Source organism: Triturus cristatus, chromosome 7, assembly GCF_964204655.1.
Source record: "Triturus cristatus chromosome 7, aTriCri1.1, whole genome shotgun sequence".
Taxonomy (NCBI): domain Eukaryota; kingdom Metazoa; phylum Chordata; class Amphibia; order Caudata; family Salamandridae; genus Triturus; species Triturus cristatus.
The window spans coordinates 170,611,886-170,630,019 of NC_140590.1; the positions used below are offsets into that span (position 1 = coordinate 170,611,886).

The 18,134-nt window shown below is 42.7% G+C and overlaps 1 protein-coding gene across 1 annotated transcript in view; it reads left to right on the top strand.

Moving 5' to 3' along the window:
- The window catches only part of LOC146809142 (IgGFc-binding protein-like), a 301,036-nt gene that overhangs the window by 157,257 nt on the left and 125,645 nt on the right, over window positions 1–18,134 (top strand). Inside the window, exon 12 of the mRNA XM_085614831.1 lies at window positions 2,577–3,150. Within this exon, the coding sequence (XP_085470957.1) occupies window positions 2,577–3,150 (574 nt within the window). The remainder of the gene's footprint in view (window positions 1–2,576; window positions 3,151–18,134) is intronic.

Here is an 18,134-nt window from a genome sequence, read left to right on the forward strand (position 1 = left end):
CATCTAGTCAAACCTAAGCTCCCCATTGTGTGTGGCTGTCTAGGAGGAATACACAAAGCTCAGCTGGCAGCTACGCCCAGTCATGTGCCTTGAGAAAGGCTGCAAGCACCAAATGGCTAAGGCAAGAACATGCCAACTTTCTAGATGGCCATGCAGTTCGGGCTGGACTGTTCTCATGAGGCACAGGGTCAAGACTGATTTGCATATGGCTGGCTCCAACCTGGGGTGGAATGGTGAGCAAAAGAACAATGGATTTAACCCAGATCTCTTGACTGTGGGTGAATGTTTTGATTTGTTCTGCATTCTGTCCATCGTCTTAAACTTTCTAAATGTGTCACTTTTAGAATTGCAATTTAAAAACTGATTTCATCTTAAGTCACGGTTTGAAATTTTGATTCCAGAGACACCAAGCAAGAACTGGCCATCTCTTTCCATTTGGAAATTACACTTATAAAATGTAATAAGGTATTTCCAATGTTTTTCTATGGGAAAGTTTGGCTTTGCAGTAGCGAAGTAGATGTCCAACTTTTTAAATACAACGCACCCTGCCCTCTGGGCTATCCAAAGCGTACTCTGAGGGTGACATATGTATTAAAGATGTAACGTTTGGACATGAAAAAACTTTTTTTTTGACAGATCGACATGGTAGCTTAAATGTGCATACACATGCTCTGCACTGGAAGACCAGAGGCATGTTTAAAGGACTACTTTAGTGGGCTGCACAATCCGTGCTGGAAGGCCCACTAGCAGCACTAAATGTAGAGGCCCCGGGCACATGTAGTGCCACTTTACTTGGGACTTACAAGTACATTTAATATAGCAATCGACTATAGGCCAATCTTACAGGTTTTAGGGAGAGAAAGAAGCATTTTAGCACTAGTTAGCAGCAGTAAAGTGTGCAGAGTCCTGGGGCCAACATAAAAACTTCACCCAAAAATAGGAGAAGGAAGGCAAAAAAATCAGAGGATGACCCTGCAGGAAGGGACATGCCCAACACCCAGGGAAGAGCAATCTCAAATTTTTCATTCGTATTGCTTTGATGAGATGCAACATGCAAAATGAGCATTCACAAGCAAATTTAAGACATGGCCTCTGACCCAATTTTGAGCTGATTTCTTGAATCACTAAAAAACTGATGCGGCACTAGTTTATCACTTTAGCGGGAAAAGGTTGCTTGTCAAGCAAACTTTCAAGGCATCTGTGCCATTTAGCGGAATAGTAGCAGCATTTAATAAAATATGCTTTTATATAATAAACTTTATTGCGTTTGAAAATGGGCAGAACATAAACAAACACAAAAAGGAAGATATAACCTATAAGTATCAACGCACCACTGCTCAACACCTATCCCTGCATATATATACATTTATGGTATCCCCATTGCAGTTCATGTATGTCTGTCACAACCATCACCTCCCATGTCATGCATCTTTACTCAAGTATTGTCCTCTAATTTAAGATGCAAGGCAGACTGTTTGTGGTAGCTGTATCAGTTTTGTTAACATTTAAGCCCAATCAAATAGCTCTTCTGTCAATTTCTCAAGGGGTTTAAGGCCCATAATTAAATATTACTGTTGTAGGGGGGTCTTCTCAAAACCACTGTAATTACCATTTTCCATTTGTTGCTGCTAGTCTGATCAGATATGGGGGTGTCTGTCCCATCCATTAGATCCAGTTTGGGTTGTGTTTCCGCAAATGATGCCTTCACCCAGTTACCAATCAGGTCAAATCAGTGTGTTGAGTGGTGTATTTGAGCCAGGTAGTCTCAGACCCCCCTTGTCCAAGGGAATTTCAAAAGGCCCCAACTAATTTCAGCGCTTTCCAGCCCAACCCAAAGAACCAAATAATCTGTTAAGCTTGCAAAATATATTTAATTGTGGGGGCACATTGTGCTAAATAATGTATGCAGGCCCCTTGGGAGGAACATCATCTTCACCAGTGCCATCTGTCCAATTATGGACAAGGGAAAAGTCCTCCAGAATGCCACAGAGCGTACAAGTCCTGACATCACACTCACATATTTAAGTCATATTCTGCGTTAGGATCAACCATCACCTGGATGTTCAAATATGTAAAGTGTCCAGACTTCCATCCGATGTTCACCTCTGAAAGACGTTCGGGATCAAACTCTCTCAAGCTCCACGAAGGGTCTAATAGCAATTTATTGCTATTTACTTTCAGTCCTAATGAATTGCCAAAGCGAGTCATCCCAAGACAAAGAATAGGAGGGGAGGGAAGGTCGCATGGGATGAATAGGATTAAGGGTGAGGTTTTACAATTGGGAGGGGGTGGTGCTGGGCACGTCTTACAGCAAGGGCTGGAGCAACAAAGGTTTTGCAAATGCTGTAGGTTAGAGATTTGGGAATGGTAACTCTTTATACATTCTCTTTGATCGTGGTGGTTACACTCTGATGCAGTATTCCTGGAGATTACACTTTGACAATGTATTGTTTGAAAATGTCACGTAACACTTTTTTGATGTCACATAGTCACGTCTTCAAATCTATGCTTGGTGTATGGAGACGTTCAACCTGTGGATAACTTACATTGTTCCTCGTTCTTTCTTCTGTCTTTAGATAAACGACGTGATCACCAATCTGCCTGTTACACTGAACAATGGGCAGATACAAGTGGTACAAAGTGGGGCTGCGGCCCTTCTGCAGACAGATTTTGGGCTCCAGGTGTCCTATGATTGGACATGGCATTTAATAATAACCATTCCAAGCAGTTACTATGGAGCCACTTGTGGCCTCTGTGGGAACTTTAACCAGAACGCTGGGGATGAACGGCAGACTCCGGATGGTATCGCAGTCACACCCATTGTAGACTGGGCCAAGAGCTGGCAAGTCCCAGACCGAGACCCCTTCTGTTTCCATGAGTGTAAAGGGGTGTGCCCGACCTGCGATGACAGCAAGAGGGCGCTGTATGGCAGCGAGCAATTCTGCGGTATCATCAGCAAGACCACTGATGGTGCTTTCCGCGAGTGCCATGCTAAGTTCAACCCGGACAACTTCTTTGACGGCTGCCTCTATGACGTCTGCATCAATGGAGGTGCCAAGCAGTTCTTGTGCCAAGCCCTCAATGTGTACGCAACCACCTGCAGGAAGGAAGGGGTGAAAATCTACGACTGGAGAACCCCAGCTGGATGTCGTGAGTAACAAAATCTTTTCTTATATGTCACACTTAAGAAAGGGCGAAATAAATTGTTGTTAAGAATTAGAGGTGTTGGGTTAGTTCACAAAATCACAATTCAAAGGAGCTTCAAAACAACCTGCCTGGTGAATAGTAATTAAGCATGTTGCTATTTGTTATCTCCTGTGAATGGCTGCAAACACAGGGATGATGCAGACCACCATCCCTTGCATTCCCAAACAGGAAACGTTCTAATTTGAAAGTAGCCTGTGTTACTTAAAGGAAAATCAGTGTTGCTTTGAAATATAAAAGATTCCCATCAGGGAGAGAATGCAGGGCCCGATTCACGGAATTAACTTAAGACAAAATCCTAAACTTACTACTTTTGGTATTCACAGAATGCACTTACTCCTTTTGGTATTCACAGAATGGATTTACGACTACTAACTTTACGTCCGCACTCGGGCTGGAAATTCCGGCCCGGAGGTGGAGCTTCTGGCCCGGAGGCGGGGCTTCTGGCCCAGAGGCGGAGCTTCCGCCCCAGAGGTGAAGATTTCGGCCATGGCTAAATCTCCGCCACGGGCTGGAATCCCCACCTCAGGGCCGGAAGCTCCGCCTCTGGGCTGGAAGCTCCGCCTCCGGGCTGGAAGCCCCGCCTCCGGGCCGGAATTTCCGGCCCGAGTGCGGATGTAAAGTTAGTAGTTGGAAATCCATTCTGTGAATACCAAAAGTAGTAAGTGCATTCTGTGAATACCAAAAGTAGTAAGTTTAGGATTTTGTCTTAAGTTAATTCTGTGAATCGGGCCCGCAGTGTCTTATGCTAGACCACTGCCTACTCCTCATGAGGCAGTGCCCCTTTCCTTTGTGAATCAGCTACCGCCTTCTCACAAAAGCAAGCAGTAACTGGTCTGGTTTTTAGGTTTGCCTACACAGCGCTTGTGCTGTTTGTTAAACCTCTTGTATTCAGTATATCATAAAAGGGGCCCTTATTAGTTCCTGGACCAAAGTACTGTGTTAATGCGCTTTTGTGCAGAACTTTTTTTTTAAAGTACTGTGTTAATGGACTTTTCTGCAGAACTGTTTTCGGGGCTTATTATCCCTGGCTTTATTAAACCGTTTTGCACATTTTTTTTTACTTTTTTCTTGCAGCCCTGCTGTCGCCATTTCTTTGATTCTCCTATCCGTTTATTTTTTTAGGCTTTTAACTTCTTTTGTCTTATAACTTTCACAGCTTGCGCATTTTCAAGTGAAACCCTGCCGCTCATCACTGCAGTCTCCATTTGTTTCATTCTCCCATATGTTCCGTACTTATTACTGCTTTTACCTTTCACAACTTGCTTATTTGCCTTGAACCCGTGTCGCCCATCACTTCGCTCTCCATTTCTTTCATTTTACGATATGTTTATTACTTTTTGGACTTTTAACTTTCAAAGCATACGCTCATTTGCTTAAATACTTTGGCCCATCGTCTTGCTCATTTTCAAGTGAATTGTTTATTTGTGTAACGGAACTAGGGCTCATGTAAAAGCAATCAAATGTGTAGTTGTTATTACGAGCACTTTTAAATGGCAGGAGCGCTGTACAAACAGTGATACAGTAAATACTAAAATTTTGAAATTCCCACACAGAAGAAAATAAAATATGCTGTTTTATGCAACAGAGCCCAACCGTGAAGCACATCAATACTTAAATTTCACTAGCAACCCTTGTTACTTATCTTACACTTTTATTATTTAGTCCAGTATTTAGTCAACTTTCCCAGACTTCATGCATTTAAAGCAATTATTTATATATTAGCTTATCGGGTGAGCACACATTTATTTAGACCTTTAATTTACTTACTCTGCCAACATGCATTTGTCCGCATGCTGACATCATAGTGTTCAAAATTCATCTTTGCATGCCTTTGGCATAATAGTCCTTAAAATGTATTCATTTTTGTGTCCCTTTTGCACGTGGAGTTTACAAATTTATAATTTATTTATTTATTTTCTGTGCACATACATACCTGTTTTCATCCAGCCAACCCCATTAAATGTGGATAGACAAGCTAGTCCAGACACTTTGCTTGTGACTAATTTGAAATACAATCATTTCCCAAAGAACATCTCAAATTTAGAGTTTCATTATGATATGTTTACAAGAAATCTGACTGGTAAGCTGAAATAGCCCATACATACAAATATTTGCTTATCTTTTGACAGTATTGTATTGTAATTGCATTTATTTAGCGCTTACTACCCCTGATGAGGAGTGGAAGAGCTTTTTCGATGAGTAGCATTCTACTCCGGAACCCAAGAAGTAGATTGAAAGAAGAACGTCCCCCTCACTTGCTTTCATTGATAATACAGCCTATCTGTTGTGTTTGGGTACGGTTGCAGTTATTCACCCTTTCACAGCGGCCATAGCACGGTTACAACTGCTCTGTCGTATGAGTGTGAAGAATTAAAAAGGACGGTTATTTTAGCACAAGCCCTCTTTTCATGGATAATTGGGTTATACATGTAGTATTTCATTGAAAGGTTTGTTAAAATGCAATTCTATTTTGCGGTTAAAGACCGAAGGGACGACTCCTCGCCTCTGAATCTCCCATCAATCATTAGTTTCAACTTCTCCCGATGGTCTGACCCTGTTCGCGGGCTGCAGCTTAATTAGCCCCATTTTGTGACTACTCGTGTTGGACGGCAGGAGATTGCCATCAGACTTAATGGAAGACGCGGGGCAGAGGCAGACGAAGGGGGGGCATGCGGCGGTGTTTCTTAGGTCAGTACTAATGGGAGCCCGTGCAGAAATCACTGGCGCACTGAGCACATGGAATCTAAACTCACAGCAACAGGAAGCAGCCTGCATTGCTAAGAAGCAAAACATCATGCGTGCCTTCCCACAGATGTGCCAGTGGTGGCAGTGTGCAAAATCGGGAACAGCAAAGAAAACAAGTAGTCCCTAAATGAATAGATAACAGCCAGCAGCGGAGCTAAACTGTAGTTGGTTGGTGCTGCTTCCTGCAAAACGGAGGCAAAACGGACGTGACGTATCCGATCAAAAGCCAACCATAAGCCAGATTAGAAGACCAATGCCAGAATCAACCAATGGCAAGCGACAGGAGAAATTACCCTCCATATTTGTGTTTACTATAGGTCTTGCGAAAGCGCATGCGCTGTCTAGGCGAGACCTGAAAATGTGTCTTTGTGTATTGTAAATGGGGCTCATGTAAGAGCACTCCTATACCATCGATGCAGTTCACGCTATATAAAAAATTTAAATACACCAAAACTAAAAACATGTGGCATCTGGCCTTTACACGTGTGCCTTTTTGGGAACTGTGCTTCCAATGTATATACTCTTGGGGGTCTGACAACTTTCAAATAAAATTGAGTTGTTTAAAGCATGCTGCCAATTTGCATGAATTTATTAGGAAACCGCACACATGATTAATTTGCTTTCTGTAGGCATACATTTGAAGCGTGCATTATAATGTTCTTATTTATAAGGATCAAGATCACACATACATTGAAGGCCGGTCCTAACATTTACTAAAGGTTGCACAGTTGCACACTTCCCTTTGGGCAATGTTGCACTCTAGTTTTATTTAGACCGCGCAATGGACCTGAAGGTATTGGTGCACTTTATTTGAGCATCAGTTACATTACACAATGACACATACATTTTTTTGGCAGGCATGGGGAGATTAAGTAATTTGACCACACAGTATGTTGAGCTGACACCGCTCTTACTCTGAGCTTTAATTTCTTCAGCTGTCTGATGGAGGGTGCTTTAGGCACATCATGCAGAGGTGTGGCAAGGATGCATGTGCCTGCTGGGGGAAGGCATCCATCTCTAAACTTAAGCTAACCTCCACCACTTGTTACACTTGTTAGCACTGTATGGGGCATAGATCGTAACTTATTAGTACTGGTTCAACTCCCAAATATAGCAAAAGCAGCAGAAAGGTAAACCTTTACAAAAGGCCTTATCCTGTGTGTCACTGCGTTTTCAGTAACTTATGAACCGTTTGCACAAATTCTTCAAATAAATGGGAGTGGATGTCTGGGACTGCTTTTAAATAAAGCAGTTTTTTTAATGCAGCCCATTTTCCTTAAAGGAAAACGGGATGCATTTAAAAAAATTAAAATTAAATATTTTTGTTTCTTTTTCTAAGGCAGGTAGTGGGCCTTGGGACCACTGCCTGCCCCTAAAAAAAAATTCCCCTGCATTCACAAAGGGAAAGTGGTCCATTGGGGACCCCTCTCCTTATACGAGTGCTTTACCACCCTTCTGGGAAGGGTGGTAAACTGCGACTGTTTTGCAACTGCAATTGCGGTCGCAAAACAGTCTTACAAGGGCTCTGACTCACTATTAGAAAGGGGCGCCCTTGGAATGCCCCTTCCTAATAGCAAGTCGCTAATTATATTTAGCGAGTCACAAAAAAATTGCAACTTGCTAAAGGGGGTTCGTACATGGCCCATTTCTATTTTGCATGCGCAAACGGGTCACAAACCTGTTTACGCGCATGCAAAATAGGGTCGTACATCTGGCCCATTGCGTTTACAAACCCACAAATTTTCCAAAGTACCCTCATACATCTAGCTCCTAGTTACCAAAATATCTTCAACGGGGAATCAAGAAAACAGGTCTAGGCCAATTGTTGAGAGACATCAGCAAGTTCTTTGTGAGTGGCTGCTTATTAAATTGTAAGGCACTATGGATAGAACAATCTCCCAGGTGAGGCAAAAGGCTAAGCATGGCAAACTAAATTTCTTTCTACCAACTTAAGCTCTGCCTTGTTCACTTTCCAAGTCAGTCATTGGCTTTGCAGGCAATTACGTAAGGCCTATATGTAAAACTGTGGGCAACCTGCATGTCATCATCTGGATTGCAAAGTAATCTGATCACCAGAAACCAAACATACAAATCAAACAATGCAGAGGAGAGGGAGGCACTGCATGGATATGAGGCGATGTAGTCAAAGGCCACTGTTCAGTGAATGGCAACTATGTCAAATGCAGCTGGGAAAATGAAAATGGTCCAAAAGGTTGAAAATGATGAGTTTGCTGCTGTCTTTCCCTCGCCTCTGTCTTGAGGTCCTACAAGACTGATGCTCGCACCTAATAGGGCCGGTTCTGATAGTCATACATAAAGCTGTATCAGTGATTAGCTTTCTGGAGTTCTCTGGTGGTTCAAAGTTTCAAAGGTTTAGATGCAGCTGTAAGGAGGGAGATTGGTCGGTTGCCAGAAGTAGTTTGACCCAGATCAAGCAAAATCTTTAAAAATATTTGTAGCAAGAGAAAATATGAGTATGCGTATATAAACTTTAAAAATGAAAAGAAAAACTCAGGCTACTGATTCTTAAAGAAGGCTGATGAACTAATCATTGGTGTGATGAAATAAAAACACTATTATTTTTCATGTAGTCGGGAAATCACAGAGAATTTTTTTTTTTTCATTAAGTAAAGGACACGGAGTGGGGTAATCTGCCACAGTACTGAGTTTTAAATATTGTAATGACAAAATATTGTATCCAGAATATCTACTATCACAGTATCATGAAGGTAAATTAGATATATATTCGCTGAGAAAAACAGAGGTTCATGTAACGTTATAGTTAGGTGAATTGGACAGTGTCAACATTAACGTTTTTTATGTTTTGAAAAAAATCACAGAAATTCACCAGTTACAGTTAGCAGAGCTAACTTTACTTTGTGCCCCCGCAATGCAGTGCTTATGACCTTATATGTTACATCAATCATGACATGTTCTTTGACATCCTTTACTACATCACTAGTGTCATCTCAAGTGACATCATTGATAACATCAGGGATAACATAACTAATGACATCATCCAATCTTCATTTTTACACATATTACTCTATAAATTAGTATGGCATTAGAGGCTTGAAAGTAAGTCTAGAAGCAAAAAGCACATAAAAACATGACGCATTGTTCATGCCATCACAGATGCAACTTCCTGAGGTAAAGAAAGCATGAGTTATGTGCAACATTGAGCCTATTCCATACACTTGACTGGTAGACAATTTCACATTAACAGTAAACCACAGGTATATATTGAACCCTCATAGCATACAGCATTCAGTATGTATACAACTGTTCTGAGAAAGCCATCCTCCTAAGAGTACTGAATGTCTGTTCCAAATAGAATGCCCTATTATGGACAGCTTTTATCTGTTTCAAACCCCTGCCACCCACCGAACCTGCATTAAGAAATCAAGTCGATATGAGTAGAGAAGTGGGTAATGTAAACAGTATGCACTCTATAGAGAGAGTTTACTCTGTACCACACTGTTTGCAGACTGTGAAACTCTCATGAGAAATACACTTGAGTATTAAAAAGTATCACTTAAGAACAGTGTACACTCAATGCAGTATTTGGCCAAAAAGACACTATTCAAAATAAGCAAAGTATGAAGGCAATAAAGATTATAGTACCCTCACATTCATTCTGGGGTGAAAACATTAAAGATAAAGTATCTTCTGAAGCAAACAAGCACATATACATAGCTTAATACCTGGTTCACACATTCTTCAATTTTGCATGGAAATTGGCGATACTGAGAAAATTCTGTCTGGCAACGCAAGGCTTCTTACAATACTTAGTATGTTATATGTAAAATCTTTGCCTTGTTACAGACTTTCTTCTGCAGAGTTTAAAATGTTGTGTGAAACATGCTGAACACACGTTGTCAACTGTCACCTTCAAACAGGGTTACTCTGCAAAGCAATCATTTGTAATGTGTTCAATACATATCAACAGCAATGAGGTATTATGAGCACATGCTGTTTGTAAACACTTACAACCATTAGCTGGACACAGACTGGACACAATCAGATAAAGACGTACAATGGTAGTTATGTCAGTATGTTAACCATAAATCAAACTACACACCCATTTGATGATGTCATAAATTATGTCATCAATGATGTTATTTAAGATGTTGTCAATCATGTCATAAATGATGTCATAGAACATATAAGTAATGTAATAAGTGAGGCCATATGCAGTGCATGGCGGGGCACAAGTTATAGTGAGCTCTGCTTAATTTAGGGGAGGAGGGCCGCTTGGCTCCCCTCCCCGAGCCATATTAGGCCCTGGAGACCCCATCACCTAGGGCCACTTCTTCAAATAAATGGGAGTAGGGCCACGCAGCTTCCCTTTCCAAGTCTTGGTAGGCCCTGGGGACCCCATCCTCCAAGGCCATTACTCAAAATACAGGGAGTGGGGGGTGCACGGCCCCCCTGCCCGAGCCTCTTAAGGCCCTGGGGACCCCATCTTTTGGGCTGTACGTATGAGTTAAAAGGAGAAGGGTGTTGTTGCAACTCCCTTCCTGAGCCTCTTTAGGCCTTTGAGACCCCATTCCCCAGGGAATTATTTATATGTTGAAAGGTGAGAGGGCCGCACAACCCCCTGTCCCGATAGTTGTAAGGTCCCGGGGTCCCATCCCCCAGGTCCATTTCTAAAGATAGAAGGATGGAAGGTGCTCCCCCCGCCTCAAGTCTTCATCGGCCCCAGGGACAAAATCTCCAGGCCACTTATTTAAATAAAATTCCCCCCTAGGGCCATAGACTGTTAAAAGTGGGTGTCCTGTGGCCCACCGAGGGCACCACCATATAGTCGTGGGGGCTTCGGGGGAGCCCCAAGGAATCCGTAGCCATAGCCAGCACCCCACATGCAGCGGAAGCCAGCATTGCTCCCATCCAGAGGGAGAAGCTCCTAATGCTGCTCTCTCCCTGCAGCAGAAGTATTTGGATCTGTTTCCCTGCCCGCTTTAGATAAATAGTCTGCTCCCAGCAGGCAGGAACATTCTCAAAACTTGGCAGGTAATAGGGAGGGGGACCATGTAGCCTCCGCCCTATTTACTGTAATTTCCTCAGGGCCTTTAATGACATGGGGAGTGGGACCATGCAATTCCCTCTCCTTTATTAAGAAAATCGGCCTTAGGGGGTGGAGTCCCTGGGACCATTGGAGGGTCGGGTAAGGGGGCCGCATAACCCCCTCACCTTTTTTCATTATTTCAGTGGGGGGTAGGTTCCCTGGGCCTATAGCTAATTCTTCACTTTGGCACCAATGGGGGCTCTCTAGGTCCCCCCATGGGGTCTGGGGGGTCAGAATCTCCCTACCCGACCCCCTAATTATATGTTTTTTTTCTAACTTTAGGACTGGGGACTAAGTCTATGGGTTCTGCAATGGCCACCAACATTATTTTCCTATTGCTGGCATGCAATCAGAATGCTTGCACTGCAGGAGACTGACTCCATGGGAGGGAGATGACCCAAGGGAAATAAAGCTCCCTGGGCCAATCAGAAAGCTTTATTTTTAAATTGCCATTCCAGCAAGAGTCTCTCGATATTCTTGCACACCAAATCGTCCAGGTATACATTTCTATTTCAACCATAATTTCTCAAAAAATACTGAATTGATTTACACCAAATTACAAAAAGCATAAACTGCCGATCAAGGTCTAGCTTCCTGCCAAATTTTGTGTAATTATGTCCAGCGGTTTTTGCTGTAGCCCGGTCTAAAAAAAACAGGGAAAAAGCAAGGGGATTTTGTATTTTGAGACCCTCGCTTTTTCTCAGCCTCTGCTTGACAGATCACCCTGAAACTTTGCATGCACAAAGTAATAAATAAAAGTAGCACTTTTGTGGAAAGTTTTTAAACGATTCATCAAACAATGTTAAAGTTATTAGCAATACAAAAAACGCTTCTCCTATGGAACAGCTGAACTAACTATAACTACCCAGCAGCGAACACCACTAGCTCATATACATATAGGTAAGCACAGATTTACTATTCTCATCTCCACATATGTTTTCCTTGGCAATATATATCTGTAAGGTAAGAAGATTTAAAGTTAATAGCAAAACATTGCAAAATTATTCACTTGTAGTGATGGGTCTTCACCATGGGAATTTGTCTCTGAATTCACTAACCGACCATCATGCAGGCCTTAATTACTTCATGCCTTGACTATGGTAATTTCTCACATTCAGGAGCTACCAAGTCTGCTGTGAGACGACTCCAGATTGCACAGAAGGCAGTGACTCGCCTGCTCTGTCATATTCCAAAATTTTAATAGGTCTTGCTGCATCTCTGGAACTTCATTGGCTCGTAGTTGATAAGAGAAACAAATGTAAGGTTCTTTGTTAAATATAAAAAGCTATGACAGTCTTGACCTCAATTTCTTAGTGAGCTGGTCCATCCCTATTGTCCAGAACAATGTTGTGCTCAGCGAGCCATAAAGGATTTGTGATCAACCATAGAAATAGGCAAGTATAGGGGGTTGTTCTTCTCTCTTTCTATGAATCACACGCTAGACCTCCCTTACTCTTAAGTTACGATTTTGTCCTTGATTTGAGAAGTGTAAGGAACTGATGATTTAACTACTTGTTCTTTACCTTTTGCTGTAGCAGTGCTGTGAAGCTCAGTTGGAGCAACCATGCAACATTTAGAGAACATTCTACTAAGATATAAAAAGAAAAAGGAATAGCTCCCCCATGTACAACTAAGGCAGAATGAAAATTGACCCTACTCTTTGAGAACCTTGGAAGGCTGACGGTTGCCCATCATTTTGTTATTTGGGCAATCAATTTTTTGAAGCAAAAGGAAGATACAGATATGCAGTATCCAGTTAAAAAATAGTGGCTCTGAAAACAAAGAGGTGGGTTGGGTGTTAATAAGTTCAGGAAGAACATCCATGTTGAATGGCTAAGGTTACAAGTAAAAACCCTTTCCTTTTTGCTATGAAATGTTTCTGACATACATACATAGTAGTACACCAGCAAGCCAATGTAATCCATTCCGTAGAGCCTCTTTAAGCTGATAAATTATGGAGAGAAGTCTCACCAGCCAGCCTTTCTGTCTTTGGATACGTGTCCATATATAATGCATGGCAAAGGTAAGGACTGACCAATATGTATCAGAGTTACAAATCCCAGGAACGGGGAAAGTTTTCATTAAAGCAAAAGTAGCTGCCTTACCCACTGTAGAATGGGCCCTGAGCTTTCCAAGCAAAATTGTGATAGTCTTTTGCTAAAAGATAATGCAAGAAAGTAACCCCCTGGCTATTGCCTCTTTAGATAAAGTTAGGCCTGTCCAGACAACACCATAATTTACAAAAGACGAATGACTTTACAAACCAGATTAGTCTTTTTGAGATAAATCCGTAAAACCCTCTTGACATCAAGGGTATGTAATGACTTCTCAGATGGGGATCCTAGAATTCAGAATAAAGCAGGCAAGGAAATAGTCTGATTGATGTGAAAATTATGAAGACTTTTGGGAAGAAAAGAACTATGAGTTTGTAATGACACTTTTTTTAAATGGAAAAACATTGACTGTTCATAATGGCTCAAAGCCTGAAGTTCACTTCAACTAGAGGCATATGTAATATCTATTAAAATAAAAAATGCAACAATCCAAGACTATCAGCTGTACCCATTTATTTTAAAAGGAGGGCATGCCTTGGTAAAGAATACCATATTCAATTCCCAAGACCATTCAAGAAAATCTTAATCAGTGGATGTAAGAAACAGGGTTGCAGGTTGAGGGGGTTAAAACCCCACACAAGCAGAAATTACAATCCTTGTCAGGTGAGTCACAAGCAAACTCCAAATTAACCTGAGCTCAACCCCTTGGTAGCTTGGCACAGAGCAGTCAGGCTTAACTTAGAGGAAGTGTGTAAAGTATTTGTGCAACACTTCAAACAGTAACACAGTGAAAACACACCATGAAAGGATTCCACACCAGATTTAGAAACATTTATTATTATTATTTAGTAAATAAAACATGACCAAAAATATCAAAAATCCAATTAGTAGGACAGGAGATATGCATATTTAAAGATGTCAGTCAAAATAGTACCAAAAAGTATAACATGGAAACTGTAGATATCTGGTTGAAAAGACCGGAACAAAGTTGCAAGTTGAGGCGGTCTGTGATGGAGTGCGGGTGGGCTACATAGAACTAGTTAGGCCCACTGTACAGAGTACCTTAGATCCTGGTTGCAGAGTGTTACATGGTTCCGTGCTTAGGCTGTATCGTGCAGCCAAAAAGTTGCGTCAGTTCCGAGGAGCTGAGGACCTGCGATGTGAGGTGCTGCTTCATCGTCAGGATCCCAACAACAAGGGTGTGCAATGCAAATTCCTGTGTCAGGAATTGTTTGCTCTGTTGAGATGATGCCTTGGTTCCAAAGAGCGGTGAGGCCACGATACAAGAACCTTCATCATCATCGAGGCTCCTGTCACTAAAGATTTGCATCACAAGGACCGGCATCGGGAACTATTTGCTCAGACGGTGGTTATGATGTGGGTTGCAAGGTCAATGCAGAGTGCTTTGCACCAGGAGAACTCTTGCAGCAGAGACAATGCTTCAGTTCCACTCAGGTTTGAGGAGATATGCCCATTCTGCTGGGTCCACATATGCACTAGCAGAGCACATTCAGCCCTACTTCCATTCGCTCAGGACTGGGTGGCACCACTTGGTCAGGTAAGAGTCACAGATGACAGAGTACAGGGGTTTTGTTTAGGACTGCAAATTGGGGGTACCAGGCAGTGCCGCTCTCTTGTCATATTTGGGCAGCAGCACAGCAGGTGAAGCCAAGATTCACGTTGGTAGGTACATTGACAACAAGTGGTTGAGTTGTCTTGCCAAGCCCAGGATGGATTGAAGTCCACGATTGGCAGTTCGAGAAGTCTCATGTAGGTCATTCTTTTCCGGGTCAGGACTGTCAAGGTTTGCTCAAAGTATGGTTGAGGTTTTCCCAGGATATTTGAGGCATCCAGCGTAGAAAGATTGGCTTGGCAGTGTAAACTTTCCAGGTCCCTTTCAAATGATATTTTCTTAACCTGTGCGTTCACTGTCTTTTTCCAAGCTGTGGCCGGGATATCCTGGTTATACACCTTCTATTTCAAGTAGACTTGTAGCCGCTGCCAACTGTACCTCCCATGGAGAACCATCCTCTTCAAATATTTTTTAATTTGAGCTTTCAGGGAAGGTGCTGAGGCATGCAAAGTATTAATGCAGTATGTTATTATGTCCCCTGAGCACATAATATCCAGGAGAGCGAGTCCCAGCTCCAGTCTCACTCAGGCTCTCCTGGCCTGTCGGGGGAGAGTTAGAACCTACATGTAAGCAGAGATTTGGAGGTTCATTAGGAACTTGTTGAATGTGCCGGGAAATACTAGATGACTGTAAATAAGAGAGAGACACGTTTTGCTCTAAGAACTTTCAGATTGTGAAGTCGCTGGTTTAGGCATTTCAGACAGTAAATAATGCCGGCCCACTTACTTCTTAGGTGTTTTAGGTGGACCGCTGGTTTTGCCCCTTCTGATAGCCTAACGCCAAGGTACTTGTAACTAATACATGTTGTAATTTGCAGGTCGCCTAGGTGCCATTGAGCTCTTTTCTTTCGCTGGTACTTCCCAAAGATGACTATCTTGCTCCTTCAGACTATTCAAGTGTAAGTAGAGCTGTGCCCAACTCCGCCGTCTCATCTTGCCAGTGAAGGCCCACCCAGGTACACATAAGCTCTCTATTTTGTGGCTGTCTTGGAGGAATACACACAGCCCAACTGTCAACTATACCAAGTCATGTGACTTAGGATGGGTGGTAAACTCTGCTCCACTGGTGAAGTTCACAGAGTTCTGCCACTCCACAAATTTGGAAAAAACTCTGCAGTTTAGCTGCACCGGGCTCACCCTTGGTTAAAAATGGGAGCACAGCGAATGCCAGTGGAAAGGGACTGGTTCACTGCATGCACCACACCAGTGTCTTTTCTGCAGTAAATCAGAGGTCTTTAGCAACCTCTGATATATGGTGGCCATCTGCTGTTATGTGGGAGGGCAGGTCCTCGCAGCACAGTAGACTGTAGCCAGGCCCATCAATCTGGCATTTCATTCCAAGCCGTTAACTCAGCTCTGGCTCATTAATCTGCAGGCGCAGCATTAATCACACTGGACGCTCCCATGCCTGTTTGAAAACTAACTGTGACCAGAAGCTTTTAATTCTGCATGTGGCTATTGGCGCGCTTTAGAGAGAGTCACATATGAATTATGGGACAATGTACTGGTAATTATCATATTCAACTGTGTTATATAGGAACTTCCTGTATTGAACAGAAAGGTGTACATAAACATAGACATCCTGAAGATCTAAAACACACATCCAATCCCCATACTGTAAATGAGGAAAGATATGATGAACCAACATCTTGAATTTGTCTCTCTTCACCCACTATTTTAAGATCTAGAATAGGTGGAAATTCCTGTGGGTCCTTTTTTCTTAATTCGGAAATACCGAGAACAGGCATTCTTGTTCTACTGATTTTTCAGAGTACATTTTTCTCCAGTAGCAATTCAGTCTCTTGAACCACTTAGCGAGGATTGCAGGACATCCCTTTCAGTTGAATCTAGGGTGGAGAAAAGAAAAACTTGATTATGTACAAAATTCTGCATCACATCTAGCACCCATATGTCCTTAATATTTCCTGCCAAGCTGAAAGATGGTTGGGAATACTGTAGTCCACTGGGTTTTAGAACAGTGACAAACAAAGAAAGTCATTGTTTTGCTGGTATGTTCCCCTTGTTGCAGGAGCCTGTTCACCATTCCCTATTCAAGATGTATGACAGCTCAACACACTAATCAGTGTTGAGCCAATCACTGGTGGTACTATTATGCTGCAATGTAGCAACTCCTGGCGAGTACCAAGTTGTGAACAGTCGATTTTGGCATCAAAATGTACCAGCGGATTTGAAAGCATCAATGAAGACATGTAAGAAAATACCCCTTCTTGCATCTCACCACCATTTTTTAGACTGATGCTGTTTGTTTTCAGAATCTGTGCGCTAATCAGTGTTGAGCCAATCACTGGTGATATTATTATGGAACAATGTAGAGATGAAAGAAAATACCCCTTTTTGCAACTCGCTACCATTTTTTGGAATGATGCAGTTGGTTTTCGCAATGTGCGCACTAGGACCCTACGAAACAGGCCCCAGTGCATATGCTCTTATACTTATAAATGTGTTGAATTAGTTAAAAACTCTAATTGGCTTATAAGTCCCTAGAATATGTGACCCGGTGTACCCAGAGCCTGTACATTAGTGGACTTCTGCACCTATTGTGCCATCGCTAAAGTGAAAATGCAAAACACATCTACAGGCCTACCTCCGCTGCCTGAGAGTGCTGTTTCTAAACTACAAATTCAACTTGCCAAAATAAACATTTTGCAAGGCTAAACCTTTCTTTGTAATAGTTATGAGTAACCCCTATGGTAGGCCCTAAATGCCCATGGGGTTAGGGTGCATGGTATTTAGAATGTAGTGCATGTGTACTTAGGTTTTGGCGTGTCCTGGCAGTAAAAAACCTTCAACGTGTTTATCACTGTGCTAATCAATCATCAATCAATCATAGGCATTTGTATAGCGCACTGCTCACCCGGAGGGTCTCAAGGCGCTGGTGGGGGGGGGCACGCTACTGCTCGAACAGCCAGGTCTTGAGGTGCTTCCTGAAGGTGAGATGGTCTTGCGTTGTCCGGAGGTGGATGGGGAGGGAGTTCCATGTCTTGGCTGCCAGGTAGGAGAAGGATCTTCCTCCGGCGGTGGCTCTGCGGATGCGGGGGACGGTGGCGAGAGCGAGGCTGGCGGAGCGGAGCTGGCGGGTGGGCTTGTGGAAGGTCAGGCGGCTGTTGAGGAACTTGGGGCCCAGGTCGTGGAGGGCCTTGTGTGCGTGGGTGAGGAGTCGGAACGTGATTCTTTTGTTGACGGGGAGCCAGTGCAGGTCTCCCTCTCCCATATAAAACCACTGGGGTTACAATATTATGCATAACTTCAGTTTGCCAACAGCTAGAAGTATGATTTTAGGACTTCTGTAGGAAATTTAAATCCTGACTCTTCCCAGTGTGACTGTGAAATGTGTGTTAGCTGGTGTGTAATTTAGGGTGTTTGCCCTTTAGCGCAGGGACACTCCTCGGAGTAGATGTGGGCTTTAT